Genomic DNA, 15,708 nt, shown 5'->3' on the forward strand with positions numbered 1-15,708 from the left:
TAAACCAGCTAAGTTCAATTAGGATTACAAAATAAAATCTATTTGCTAAATGCCAGAAAAACGAGTCAGAAAAAAATGAAGTAATTTGTGAGTTAAAGTCAAAGTTTAGTACATCTTTAAACAGTTTGGGGCGTTTATTGATAATATCTGTGTCTGTAGCTGAGACGCTGCTTCCTGTGTGACGTCACGCGTCTGATGACGTGTGTTCTGTTCCTTCTGGATCGTGTCTGCGGCTCCCGGTCCCGTCAGCCTCGCTGTGTGTTCCTCACCTCCAGGCGGCCGATCCTCTTACTGTAAAACCATTTCCTAATCTCAGAGGCGTATCGCGCGGAGCGCTAACAGCTTCACACAAATGGGATCCGGTCGGAAACATCCCAATCCTCCCGTAAAGACGCAGCGCTTCATCCGCGTCGGCCCGCAGGCCGTCGGAGCGGAACCGATGCGGATCGCAGCCAAAACATGGAGACATGATTGAACTTGGTGTTAAGAGACGAGAATCTGCTGATGAAACAAACTCAGCTCCACTTTTAGCAACAAACATGGTTTAAAAACAACTTACATGTTTGAGGCCGAACAGAGAAATTACACTATTCAATAATTAATATTTTCAGTATCTTCAGAGTTGTTTTGGCAGCAGCAGTCAGTGTTCCAACGTATCTGAATAGGCCTCTGACTGAAAACTGTTAGCTGACAAGCTAACAGCTCAGCATCCAGGCAGCAGAGATGATATTCCACAGCAACACATCCTGGATGTATGCGTTAGCTCTGCTGATCCAGCTCATTTGCTTTTGCTGCTCCATTTAAATCTGTCAGACCGTTTGGTTAGAAAGATGTTGGTGTAGGGGATCTGATCCTGGAGCCATGTTTGAAGATCATCCATTTTGTTTGTCAAAGATCTTCTATTGTCCATCATGATGGAGGGAAGAGATGGTTTGAACTTCCTCCTTCTCTCTCTGCATCGTTATCAACTCCTCTGAGGTCAGAGGTCAGAGTTCAGGTGCTAAATGAGCTTTGGGATGCAAAGCTGTAAAAACAACACCTTGTTGCCATGGTTGCACATCATAACTGTCTGAAAGTTAAAAAGTAAGAGCAACAAGAGCTAATAACTGACCTGACTGAAGATAAACGCAGTACAGCCATCAGCCAGCAGGGTGTACTAACTTTCCCTCAGTTAGAAAATATACTTTGTTGATATTTTTGGCTTACTGAGTAAAACAAGGTTAATTTTTGGTGTAGAAATCACATTTCCACTTAAAAATAAAAATTGAATATAAATATTTAGGAGGAAATTGACAGACCATCTGATAGACAAACTGGCATCACTTTAGAATTACAGCCTGAGGCCAAACAAAGTCCATTCGAGGGCCACAATTGGCCCCCGACCCCCACTTTGAACATCCCTGTTGGAATCTATGAACGGCTGTTTGTGCGGTGAACTCTGCCCCCTGGTGGACATTCCTGGTCATTCTGCATGTGGATTTAAACTTAACTCAAGTTTAATGTAACTGAAAGAAAAAGGTTGAAATTATTTTAAAGTTTCTACTTTATTTTCTCTTTATGGCCAGAATATTGAGATTATTTTTTAAAATACAACCCCAAGTTTCACTAATTAATGAATATTTAGATGAAAAATGTTTGTAAAATGTCCAGAATGGATCCGTTTTATATGCTACAAAGTTTTAATATGTTAAATTTACCAATAAAAATATTTAAAAGCATCACTTATAATTCTATTTCTTTATTCTTTAAGTTAATTCCTTTAAAAAAAAGAATAAAAGTTTGGAGTTTAACTTTCAGACACAGATGATAAAGAAGTTTTGGCTGTGAAGTTTTGGATTATTTAAAGCAAATCTTGTTAAAATAATTTTAATAGTTAGTAGCATTATTAACATATTTCATTGTTTCTGATTCTAACACCAAATCAAACACTTCACTGCCATTAATATTAAAACATTAGAATCTCGCATACTCAATTTTATTTTTAATCTATTTACATTGTATCTTTAATTGTGTCATTATGAAAAGTATTTATTTATTAGATACATATTTAGGAACAGGAACCTGGGAACTGCCAGGAGAATAAAAACCCAGTCAGAACATGATGAGGCTGAAACAAATCGATGTTCTTCAGTTTAATGAAAACCAAAACAATACAGATGTTTTAAAAGATGGAGGACAATAAACCGGATGAGAACCAACCAATGTTTGACTTCCTGTAGATAATCAGGTTGATCTTAATCTGCTCCGTTAGACAAGCAGGAATAAAAAATGGAGATAGAGCGACACCCAGCGGCGACACGCAGTACTGCAGTGTTTAAAAAGAAGCCAGGTTCGGTTTTATCCGATTTACTACCTTAATTTGAGATATGAACCATGGGATTTAACGCTGCCCTGCTGCTTCCTGCAGCCTGGAGATGAATCTGAATCTGATCACAGATGAAGAAGTTTCCAGATGATCAGATCGTCTCCAGTTTCCTCTTTAAAACTCAGAGTTTCAATCTGATCAATAAGTTTTTATTGGACTTTGATCTTCATGCTGAGATCATCAGAGCTGCTGCTTCATCACTGAGATCTTCATCGGTTCGATCTTTACTGTTTTATCAGTGGAGAAGTACGGAAACATCCTATCAGTGAAGGTGTGTGTGAAGGTGTGTATGTGTGTGTTAGTATCCAGATCAGAGAAGGACAGTTTTCCTCTGTCCCAGTCCAGATTCACTCTGATCCTCTGGAGATTCTTCTGGACTGAGAGACCAATGGAAGGACCTGGAGAAGAATGTGCTGAGCATTGACCAAAATAGAAGAGTATATACAACCATCCAGACTTTATGCTTCCTTTCCTCTTAACAGACTCTTCTAACACACCAAGGCTCCAGTATGAACTGTCTCCAACATCAACATCCCAGCTGTGGTTCCCTGAGTTAAAACCCTCAGAACTCAGAACAGACCAGCAGTAATTACCAATCCTCTCTGGATTACCAGGAAGCTGCTGTTTCTCTCCTCTCCTCCCATTGGTCAGATCTTCAGACAGATGGACTGATGGACCAGCCGTGTTTGGGTCCAGAACCAGAGGAGTGTAGGTCACCATGGTCTCCATGTTGCTCCAGATGTTGAAGGCCAGGTTGCCCAGATGTTTGGCCTGGTCTATCAGAGCTCCTGAGGGCAGCTGTGGATCCTCCAGCAGGGGGCAGCGCTGGACTCTTTCCACTGCAGCCTTGTAGTTGTGCAGGAATGAGACGTCTGCAGCTCTCAGCTCCTCCTCTGTGGCTCTGACTGTGTCTGAAAGAGCTGCTATCTCTCTGCTCAGAGCCTCCATCTTCTCCTTCATCATCCCTCTCTTCTGCTCCTCTTCCTCCCTCAGTGCAGCCAGCCTGGCCTCCTCTTCCTCTGCTAGAAACTGATGAAGCTGCTTAAACTGCTCCCTAATCTGCCTCTCTGTGTGTCGGGCCTGGACCTCCAGGTGTTCTGCTGTCTGATCAAACTCCTCCTGAACTTTCTTCCTGAGCTCCAGCTTCTCCTTTAAAGGCTCCAGAGTTTCCTGAACTTTCTTCCTGTGTTGCTGAGCAGCTTCATCAATGGCTCTGAATCTGTGCTCGGTGTGTTTTTCTGAATCTCTGCAGACGAGACACACTGGCTGCTGATGGTCCAGACAGAAGAGTTTGAGTTTCTCAGAGTGCAGAGAGCAGAGACCCTCTGAAGCTCTTTGGTTTCTCTGCTGTAACAAAGACTCACACAGATTCTTCAGAGCCAGATTAAAAGGTGGTTCAGCTTTAGAAGATCTCCTTTTACAAACTGGACACTCTCTTCCTGGTTTCTCTCTCCAGTATTTCTGCAGACACTCCTTACAGAAGCTGTGGCTGCATGACAGAAGAACCGGATCCTTAAATATTTCCAGACAGACCGGACAGCAGAGATCATCGTCTGACCTGGAAGCCATTTTGTCTCAGAGTGAAGATTTGCTTGTTTTTCCTCCTGCAGCAGTCGGTGTTTCAGCGTCTAGCTGCTCAGTTCTCTCTCTGTTCTCCTTGTTCAGTGTTAGTTTGATTTCAGTCGGAGACGAAGGCAGGGTTCAGAGTTCATCCTCAGGGTGTTTACTCAGTGAGTTTTTTCCTCTGAACTGTTTCCTGGTTTTCCCAGGTTTTCCTGTTTGAATCAGTCGTTAGGTGGATATGTGGCGCCCTCTAGAGGATTTAATCTTAATCTGCAGTTTTATTAAAACTCTACAGCTTTTCTGATTCATGATTTTGTTTCTGCTTTAAGTGAAAATATATTTTCCTCTCATAAAACTCTTCCACTATCTATGAAATTCAAATGAACACATTTCATGTTCAGTTTCCTTCTGTTTGCTGTTTTTCTGTCAGATTCAGACTCTGGAGGTGAAAATGATGTTTGGTGTTGAGGAAATCTTTCATATTTTCAGAAAATTTTAAACCAGAATCAGAAATGTTTTGATTAAAATTTGATAAAAGCCCTGCCATTTTTTTAACTGTAGCTGAAAATACTGTAAATATTACAGAAAGGTCTTTAAATGTAAACCCAAAGTAAAACCAGAAAAGAAGAACACATTAAGGAAATAAAAATAGCAGCTATTGCAGCATCAGAAACACCCAGTAATGATTCAGTGTCTCCTCCTCCATCCAAGCTGGCAAAGAGCAACACAATCATTGCTCTGACTGCAAACTGTCAGAAACTCACATAAATATTTAACTTTTAAGATTTATGTGATTTTATTACATGACAAAATTCCATTTACTTTTTGTAGATGATTTTAATGCGAACCTACCAAATAAACCTTACATAATTCATATTCATCTGTTTTATAAGAAGGCCGAATCAGCGTGGCAGAAGACACCAGCCAGCGAAATGAGAGAGCGCTTCGGTATGTTCTGAGACACGAGGCTGCGCTCACTAACCAGTGTGATTACCTTCAGAACCGTCTGCGTCGTCACAATCTCAGAATCTACCAAGTCCCACAGGGATGTGAGAAGCAGGACGTGATCAGTTTCAAGAAAGAGCTCATTAAAACCTCGCTTCTTCCCTGGAAGATGTACGCATTGAAAGAGCGCATCGTCTGGGGCTCACAGCAGCTGACACAGATCCACCACCATGGTCCGTTTCCTGGATTACACTGTGAAAGAAGCCGTACGAAGATAAGCATGGTCACAAAAACAAGTCGTCTTTTAGGGCAAAACAATACATTTGGATCAGGATTAATCTCCAGAGGTTCAAACAGAGAGCGTGACTGCGGGGTGTAATCAAGCAGCTTAAGGAAAAAGGGATTCAGGCAAAATGCCGCTTCTCGGCTCAACTCAGAATCAACCTGGAAAGTGGCAGCAAAACTTTCCCTGCACTGTCTGACGCTGTACCGACGCTGGAGCAGCTGGGCGTCTCGGTGAAGGTGAGCGAGAGGGAGAAGATGGAGACGGAGCTGTCCAGAGAGGCTTGGAGCCAAAGAGACAACAGCAGGAGACGTGGGGATGCAGGATTATCCGATGCAGATGTAAAAGTTTCATCTGAGACTGGTGAGAACAAACTGAGGATTTCTTGTGGACCATAAGGTATGCTCTAAGTAAATATCATTTCAGATAGGAGGATGACGTTATCAAAATAGCCAATGTCACTTAATTTATTGAGTTTGGACCAAATATGCTTAAATTTTCAGGGGTAGCCATCAACGCCGTGTTCTGTATTATTCCCATAACGGGGCGGAGATCTTACCAGACATCTAATGCTTTTCTTTGGTTTGTGATCTGGACAGCACTTAGTGCTTTTCCCCAAGAACCCAAGTTTCTTAAATCTGGGATCTAAAGCAGCAGTAAGTAGGACAGAGTTTGAGGACTGAGGCCGACATAAACAGTCTCTCCCATCTTGGGATCTGTGTCATCACTTAAGCTTGGTCTCAAAACCTTGGGCCTGTATGGACTTGTTGAGGCTTTGCCCAAGTTGTGGAAGTGCAGAGAGAGTAACTGTTGGAATATTTAGCTTATATTTTATCTCCTCTATGCTAGTGTGGTGTGATGACCTGGTACCTTTTTAATCTCTCTGTGTGCAGTGCAGCGAGCTGCAGAAGCGACAGGTCAGAATATTCTGCTTCACGCGATGAGCTGCAGCTCGGCCTGTCTGTACCTTCATAACCAGAATCAGTTGAAGCGCGGCTCAATGCAGTGTTCTGATTGTTTTTGTGTTAACTGGAATGTGATTGAGACTGCGCTGCCCCCCACCCCTGTAGCCAGTCTCAATCTGTGTAACCAGGGACCATAATCTCTGATAAACGAGGCAGGAAGAGACTCAGAGCAGCAGAAAACTGACTAACTGAGATCTCCTTCATGTTGCTCTCCTCACCAGTAAAACCTTATTCACGTCTCCTCTCTCATTTGTGTCTGTGTTCCATGACTGTTCCAGGTTTCCAGACCCAACAGTAACATAGTCTCTCCCACGCAGAAACATTACTGCTTCTTCAAATGGCTGAAGAGCCTTGCTGACCTCCTCCATAACATCCCCCTATTGGGGCTAAAGACCAAGGTAGAGTTTTCCTGGTGGCAGCAATGCTGGGTCAGACAGTGCAGCAGTTATCAGCCATCTTTGCTCCAGCAGCCTGGACATCATGTGGAAAGTCCTGTTCCAACGAGCGCCTACATCTTGGATGAGCATGTGTGATGCTGTGCCCATCTGCTGCTGCTCATCCTCCAGCTTTGTCCAAGCCAGTTCACTTTTTTAAATGTTTAACAAGACGTACTGCAGCTGCCACACACTTAGAGATGCTCTGGTTGCTCTTCAGAGCGATCTGTACCACCAAGTTCAGGGTGAGCCCTGCACTCTGCACAGATACCCACTTATGCTCTTCTGCCTAAATCTTCACTGCTGCTACAATATTGGCACCATTATCCTGGATGACAGCTGTGACTTTCTCAGATGGAGCATCAAACTTTGCAATAACATCTTCCAGCCACTCTGCATGTTTGCTGCTGTGTGTCTTTCTTCATGTTGTCAGACGGAGGGGCTCCATTTTCCAGTCCTCTCTAAGAAAGTGGCTGTCATCCCAAGATGCACCTCTGTGGCAACACTGGTCCAAATGTCTGCTGAGAGCAAAGCTGCCGTCTCTTCAGGATGTTTCTCAACTCGTCTCTGATTTCTTCATACTTTTTCTCCACCGTTTTTACAGAGTAGCTTCTGGAAGGAAGGACATTATGTGGACTGAAGGTGGAGATCATCTTCTGGAGTCCTTCATCCTCCACCACGGACAGCGGCTGCATGTCTGAGATGATCAGGTTTAAATGCTGTTTGTGAACTGAGCTGCTTGGACAACCCAACATCCTGGAACCATTTGAACGAAGCTGTTCATCGTACGACTCTTCCATTTACTGAAAAGAAGCACGAGAAAATTATTACTGGGTTGTTCCTTGTTAGGCCTTAATAAATATATTTCAGGTGATCTTCATTAGATAACATTAGATAATATTGTTAAGGGAGAATCTACACTTTCTGATAACTCTGCTGCAACCATAGTAGCTTTAGGAAGTCAGTTATACTTTATTTATGGATTTAAAACTTTCATTTATGTGGGAGGTTTGATACAGTAGCAAGAAAAAACCTACTAACTAAATATTCACCCTAAATATTCAATTTAAGTTAGAATGGAAGAACAGCATTAAATAAATGTGTTCCAGTTTATGCCTTCAATCTGTGGCTGCAGCTTTTATTGTTAAACTTTCATAAAGTCCTGGATAGTTTTTTCACTCACACAATTTACAGACACCAAGTAGCTGCTATGTTTAGTCGGTAGATGAAACATTAGCAAACAATACGCCTCAGTTTACATTTATAACATGACAGATTATCACACGTTTAGATTAACATATTTAGCAAAGAGAACATAAACGATACCTGTTAAAATGTGGACGAATTCGATGCAAACAGCGGCTGTTTCCTCTTCAGATGCTGCATGATGAGCTGCTGTGGTTCGTCAATTCTGCTTTGCAGTGGATGCATTGCGCTCTGTTGTCTTTTCTCTTTAGCCTAAAATGTTCCCCAACAGTTTTTGTCGCTTTCATTCCTTCTTCTAAACATTCTCCGTTTCCCTCTGTAGCTACAAACTATGGCACAAACGCTTCAAACGTTTGCATTGTGCAACACAAAAGCCTTCTGGCTACACCGCAGTGCGCTGAATAGTTTTAACAGTTTCATTGATTACAATTTAATTAACGAAGCTTCGAGGCAGATTAATTTACCTCGAGGATTTTCAGTAATCGAGGTCGTCGAATTATTAGAGGAATCGTTTCAGCCCCAGTCCAAACTGGGGAGAGTTTAGCTGGAAACTAAGAATGAGATTTTTTAAACCCCAATGGTAATACCCAGTTATGATGGTAATGCTAGCGCCCTCTGCTGGTAGAAATGTGGACACATGGAGGATTTTTCCCACATATTTTGGGAGTGTCCTATGGTAAAACTCTATTGTGAAACTGTAAAAGGAGAAGCAGGGAAAATATTAAACTTCACTACAACCTTTGAAATTCACCGTTTAGTTTTAGATCAGTGTTTCTCCACCCTGGTCCTCACCGCCCCCCTGCTCTGCATGTTTTAGATGTGCCTCTATTCCAGAGCATCTGATTCAAATGATTGCATGACCATCAAGTACTGCAGAAGCCTGTTAATCACCCAGAGATACAACTCAGGTGTGTGGCAGAAGGGAAATACCTAAAACATGCAGTACAGGGGGGCGGTGAGGACCAGGGTTGAGAAACACTGTTTTAGATGATATAAACATTGCTACTGGAGAAATTCATAGTTTATATGTTGAAGCCCTTGTGTTAATTGCTCATCAGGTTATTACTGCAAACTGGCTGAAACCACATCCACCTGCCCTAGAACAATGGATCCAGAGCTGAAGACTGTCAGCTTAATGGAGGACACAGCTGCAACTCTGAGACTGAGGAGGGACATTTCTGTTACCTCTCACCTGGAACAATAGATTTGAGTCTTTCTGATAAATATCTTAGCTACATGTCTGTGGAGCTATTTCTGTGAAGATGGGGCAATGTGTTCATGCTTATGAGTGGATCATGTCAAGGAGCTGTTCTAAAAACAGGTTTTAAAAAGTCAGAAGGGTGAATTTTAAGATCTTGTTAACATGACACTGCTCACAGCGTACTCTCAAAATGTTCACCTTTCTATCAAGATAACTACAAACTGACTTTCATCCTTTAGTCTCTCACTTGTTTATGGGTCGATCCAGCAGAGACAGTAACGCTTTGTGCTTCTTTAACATGGAGGGATTTCCAGGGAAACTGCACCGATATCTCCCTGATGACCTTTGACCTGCCAGAAAAAATGGAGTTAACAAAACACCAACTAAAATACATTATACAGAACCAGGAACCTCCCATGTAGCTTATATGCTAAATGTTGTGAACAAAAGCAATGCTATCCGCCTTGCTTAGCTACTTACTACTTATTTTAACCGCCATGAAAACCTAACAAAGGGTTAAATTGACCCAGTATCAAACCGCATTACGAGACTAGCCAAGATGGCGTCAAGTAGCTAGCTAGTTAGCTGTGATGCTCGCGTGCATTGGTATTGTCTGGTACAGCAACGTGATCCAGATAAAACTGCTTAAATTGATCACAAACTACATAAATGAATAAATACTGAAGTGTTGTGATATAAACTACACGGTTAGGAAACACTTGGAAGTAATAGAACAGGATTTCTCTGCTTGTTTACCGTCACTTGGACCGGAGCGCCGGGAAAGTTCATCCTCTTCTTTTACCGTCTGAAGATGGACGGCAACCAACTTACAGGGCCTTTACTGCCCCCTACTGGTGAAGGACTTTGTGTCCGGTTCTCCGTTTCACTTCTCAGAACTTCAATGAAACCCAGTTATGGAAGTAAATATGTGCCATCAGAATTTGAATAAAAAAATTTATCTGAAACTTGAATATTTGCGCTTATTTAAAAAAAAAAAAAAAAAAAGAATCAGTGTCATTATTTATTTATTATATATTATAAATAAATATGATATATTTATTATTTATTCTTAATAAATAATAAGTGAAAAATATTTATATTTATTATTTATCTACTTTCTAAATATTCCACTCCTTCCTGTCATATCCTTTAATCACAAAATATAATGTTGTTTTTATGTTTCCTGAACACAAATAATTTCTGGTTGTTTTTCAATATAACATTTAAGTTCCTGTAAGTTAGTGATTAAACTTCTAGCATTTATTGTAATATGAACTATTTTGTTGGTCCTGGTCTGACATCTACCTCCAACTTTTTTATTTATATTCTCCCATGATCCCTCTTTAAACCCAAACCTTTCAGCTCCTCTCACTATTATTCTTCTCAGTTTTGTGCTGCTTGGTCACTGCAGTTGATAACAGGGGCTATGGATAATATTAGTTTTTCTACTGATATTGTCACATTTCCTTCTGTTCTTTGCTTTGCTGTGTAGTTTGACTCACTGTTTGTTCAATCTCTCGTTTTCTGTTCCTTCACATTTTTCACTGCTGCTTGTGTTTTTAGTCATTTTAATCTGTATGATTTCTTTTTCCCTCTTCTTTACCTCACATCCTCCACATGTAACTATGTTTCCCTCCACAATTACAGCATTTTTCTTGCGCTTCTTCTTTACATTCTTCTAATTTATGATCTTCACCACATTTTAGACATCTTTACTTCCCTTTACTAACTGCTGCTATGTGACCTTTGACATCTGAAACACCGAAGTGATGGAGGGATAAAAAATCTGACCTGAAAACTGAGAAAATCTATTTCAATGATTTTTGGTAACTCTTTTTCTTCAAACTCAGTAAGGATGGACAAACTCCCTGCTTTTTCTCTATTTATTGTTTTTAATAATATGTTCAACTTCTTCACTTTTGCACCTTCTATAATTTAGAACGATTCCATAAATCACTCAAATTTTTTGTCTTCTCCTGTGATTTTTTTTCTCCAAGTATTTTTACTGATATCCACATTTGAAGCCTTTTTTTTGCTCTTTTTTTTACAAACTATCAATAAATTTCCATCTCTCTAAATCTTCACCATTTCATCATCTCCAATTTTCTCTTATTTCTCTTGATGACAACAGGGCTGATGTCATCCTGTCCTTCCTGTTCTTAGGTTTTAGTAGGAAGAACCAGACTTCTTCTGCACCTCTAACTGTCTCTCTCTGAGGAAACGTCATCAACAGCGCCCCTGGTGGTGGAGGCGGAAACAAACTTACAGAGAAGTAAAGAAAGAGGCTGACCAGATCAATTATTCCAAGAACTTTATTTGATTACATGATCAGAAGATAAAAACTAAAATCTCACAGAACTTTAAAAGTGAAAACATGAAACGATCTGTTTCAGAGACAATGAATGTTGGATTTAATAAACATTTTAAAACACCTGATAGTCTGTGAACTCAGCAATCTGGTTAATAACCAGATATTACTGTAATATTTACAGTATTTACATGTGAAGGACAGTTGTCCTGTGCTGATCTGAAGAGTTTATTTCATACTTTATGTTTTCATAATCAAACTGCACAGAATCTGTAGCTGTAAAATACAATAAACAGGAAATTATAAGAAACCAGAACATCTCCAGGCTCATCAGGGTCTGATTATTCTCCTGTAAACTCTCTGAGTTTTTCCTTCATCTTTACAAAATCTTCAGTAACTTTCTCACTCTGATCAGCTGAGGCTATGATGGCCTGTCTCAGCTTCTCATCTGCTTCAGGGGTTGAAAAGACATTGAAGACACTGAACAGTGCTATCAGTGTAAGAATTATATTCTGCACTGAAACCAGTACAAACAACATGCCTACACTCATCTCCTTGATCTCTTTCACCTTTGCAAGCAGAACCAGAAAATGCTCCACGTCTCTCAGAGCATAATTTGCCAGAGCTACAGATGATTCTTCCTCCAACTTTTCACATGTCCTCTTTATCTCTTCCAGCTTTTCTGTCAGAGGTTTGATTATCTCCATGAATCGTTTCCCCAGCCCCTCAGCCTCCTGAGCCTTTTGTCTCTCTACATAGATTTTGGTCACATTTGTTCCAACAACAGGAACTGCTGCAAGACCAGCAGCAACTAAACTGAACCCTCCAGTGAAAACAGCAAGACACAATCCTACACCTCCAGCCACAGCTGCTACTGGTCTGACTGTGTTCACCTTCTCCTGCATATTTTTAACTTCTGCTGAAATCTCTTTGAACCTTGTTACAATATCTCTCATCTCAGTTTCATGTTGGTCAAACAGCTGAATGAATGAAGGTGCCTCTGCTATCAGTTCATTCATCAGTTCACACAGATGAGGTGGAAGATCTTTGCTCCATCTTCTCCGTGGGTTTAAGGCCATTTCCTGTGGTTCTTGGTGTTCAGCAGTCTGTGGTTCTTGGTGTTCAGCAGTCTGTGGTTCTTGGTGTTCAGCAGTCTGTGGTTCTTGGTGTTCAGCAGTCTGTGGTTCTTGGTGTTCAGCAGTCTGTGGTTCTTGGTGTTCAGCAGTCTGTGGTTCACCTGCACAGACAGAAACAGATGATATGAACTGATGGACGACCTGAGGTCCAGACAGCAGACCAGCTCCTGCTGAACTAGACCACTGGTTTCATGCTTTATCTGGCAGAGCCAACATGAAGACTGAAGACCTTCAGTCTTCTTCAGTATCAGCCAAACATCTCTGGTTTCATGTTATGAGGTCACATCATGCAATACAATCCTTTGGTTCCGCTGGGTTGGAGAAACAGCAAATTTATTCCACCAGGAGCTTTGAGATGCAAATGTTCAGGAACCAGATCTGAAGAACAGACACCACAAATTCAGGCCATAAAACCTGGTGTTAGGTTTAATTAAAACCAGCCAATCAGATTGAGCAAAACATTCACACAGCATACAATTGTGTGAATAATATTTAATCTCATCTGTCCTTCCTATAATATTCCCATATTCCCATATAATTTAAGACTCACATTAATATTTAATTTTCTATTTGTGAAAACAACTAATTTAGACTTTAATGTTGAGAATCTAAATCTCCACTTAAAGCCTCTACACTATTTAATGCTTCCTGTATTTTCCTGTTTATAAATTATTTTTTCCCCTTTTCCAAATATTGTCATCATCTGCAAATAGTGAAACACCAACAGATTTATCTATACTACTAAAACTATCACTAATCGTTATAATGAATAACACAGGACTCATAACACTGCCTTGTTACATTTTCAACTTAATACTTTCAACTTATTTCCCCACCTATTTCATCTCTAATATTTCAGTTAAATTTTTCTATCCACCTATATATTCTATCCCTTTATACCCATTAGTTTAATTTAATCCACAGCCCTTCTTTCCACAACATGTCATAATCCTTTTACTGCCATCAATCTCTCTTTATTAATCTGGCCCGTCTAATTTCATGTTCCAGACATGATGATGGATCTTTTCCACTTCTGTCTTTTCTAAATCCAAACTGATAAGATTTAATTTTCTCCTTAGATTCTAAAAAGTAAAATAATCTATTATTTACCTTTTTCCCATAATTTTACCTAAACATGATGTTAAAGCTTTTGGTCTGTAACTTTCAGCTGAATTTGGATCTTTGCCAGGTTTACAAATAGGAATAATATATTTTTTCATTCATCAGGTAAAATCCCTTCCTCCCACATCTTATTATACAATTATAATAATATTTATTTACTCACATCACTAAGATTAACATATTATAACTGATTTGATCATTACCAGGAGTTGATGTACTAGAAATCCTCAGAGCTTTATTTAATTTAACAAAGAAAACTTCATATTAATAAAATCATCATATTATTCATCATTATGAAGTAATTAAATATTTCTCTGTAATGTTATTTCTCATCCTATTTTTTATTATTTAGATTCTCTGTACTATGTATCAAATATTTGATCTGGAAGCCATTTTGTCTCAGAGTGAAGCTGAAACCACAGCAGACAGAAAGTCAAACCAGGAAGTCAGTTTCTCTCCTGTAGAAACTTTATGAACTTACTTTGATTTGCTTGTTTCCTCCTGCAGCAGTCTGTGTTCCAGCGTCTAGTTGCTCAGTTCTCTCTCTGCTCTCCTTGTTCAGTGTTAGTTTGATTTCAGTCGGAGACGAAGGCAGGAGTCAGAGTTCATCCTCAGGGTGTTTACTCAGTGAGTTTCTCTCTAAACTGTTTCCTGGTTTTTCCAGGTTTTCCTGTTTGAATCAGGCTTTAGGCGGAGATGTGGCGCCCTCTAGAGGATTTAATCTTAATCTGCAGTTTTATTAAAACACTACAGCTTTTCTGATTCATGACTTTGTTTCTGCTTTAAGTGAAAATATATTTTCCTCTCATAAAACTCTTCCACTATCTATGAAATTCAAATGAACACATTTCATGTTCAGTTTCCTTCTGTTTGCTGTTTTTCTGTCAGTTTCAGACTCTGGAGGTGAAAATGATGTTTGGTGTTGAGGAAAGTTTGTCCTGTTTTCACAACAACTGGATCAGAATCAGAAATATTTTGATTTAAATTCCATCAATGCTCTGATATTTTTTTATTCTGAAAGCTGGAAAACAGTAAAAACTCCAGTTTTCAGCTGGACTATTTTAAAGTTACTTTAAATATAAACCAACAATAAAACCAGAGAAGAAATAAAATAAAAGCTGTTGCAGTAAAATAATGACCCTCTAATGATTCAGTGTCTCCTCCTCCTTCCTGCTGGCAAAGAGCAACACAATCATTGCTCTGACTGCAAACTGAGGATTTCAGTGACAGTTTTAAACAGATACTTTAGTTCATGCTGATCTTTTTACCTTCTAACGGTCAGAAACAGGTGATTCCTCTTTGTTACTGAGCATAAAACAGAGACTGAACAGCTGAATGAGATCTGAGTCAAACCGGTGAGGAAACGTTCAAACATTTACAGGAGATTCTGCTCTGCTGTGACAGATGAAGAAAATATAATAGACCCAGTTTATACAAGCAGGAAAAACCAGCAAGAAAAAACTGCATTACAAACTGTAAAACTGTAAAATGTCTCATTAAGTTTGATGAATAAATCATAAAACCAACCAAGACTGAAGCTGATCAAAGCATCAACCATTTAATCTTTAAAAATGACCCAAATTTAAACTAATGAGGAAGTTTTGGTTTGTTGGATCAAAATGAAAATAATTCATTTAAATAAAACTATAAAATAAAATCAGGTGAAAGAAACAGTTTTCCAGATCAGGTTTTAGGCAGAGATATGAAACTGATGAAATTAAACTGAATTTTTGGTTAAAAGCTCATCATTCAGTGAAGTTACTGAGTGGATAAAGTATCAGATACAACATGTTAGTGATCTTAATGTCATTAGGAAACATGATAAAACATCTTTAAATGCCTCATCTATGATAGATTTAACAAAAAGAAACACTGATGTCTAACAGAGTTAGCGTGGCAGAAACCAAGTCGATGCGTGAAAATAAGTTTTATTCTTTACTCTGCACTTATTTAACCTCCAAAGCTTTAACCACTGCTCTCTACTGCCCTCTGCAGGTGGAATAATTCATGTCAACAGAAATGAGCTGAGGAAAACGTGGGGCACTTTTTACCTTCCATACAGTTGGTGCTGTTCAGCTTAGGGGTTTTTCCCCTTTTGACGTTATTCAAACTAAAATGTCCCCTTCTAATGAAAATCATTGACAAGAAAATAAATTTCTGTATTTTTATTCTAAAAAATT

At 39.5% G+C, this 15,708-nt stretch overlaps 1 protein-coding gene and 1 pseudogene across 1 annotated transcript; both read right to left on the minus strand.

Moving 5' to 3' along the window:
- Nucleotides 1-2,117: 2,117 nt before the first annotated feature.
- LOC106913641 (nuclear factor 7, brain-like) lies at nucleotides 2,118-14,174 on the minus strand. The gene is made up of 3 exons (XM_088011219.1): nucleotides 14,010-14,174; nucleotides 13,907-13,938; nucleotides 2,118-3,919 (listed from the first exon to the last, which is right to left on the minus strand). Exons 2-3 carry the CDS (start codon nucleotides 13,919-13,921, stop codon nucleotides 2,546-2,548), a joined length of 1,389 nt encoding a protein of 462 aa, XP_087867345.1. The 5' UTR covers nucleotides 13,922-13,938; nucleotides 14,010-14,174; the 3' UTR covers nucleotides 2,118-2,545.
- On the minus strand, nucleotides 6,322-7,339 carry LOC148156293 (zinc finger BED domain-containing protein 4-like; annotated as a pseudogene).
- Nucleotides 14,175-15,708: the final 1,534 nt, after the last annotated feature.

This window comes from Poecilia mexicana, unplaced genomic scaffold (genome assembly GCF_051168715.1).
Source record: "Poecilia mexicana isolate PSO_F unplaced genomic scaffold, ASM5116871v1 scaffold_12, whole genome shotgun sequence".
Taxonomy (NCBI): Eukaryota; Metazoa; Chordata; class Actinopteri; order Cyprinodontiformes; family Poeciliidae; genus Poecilia; species Poecilia mexicana.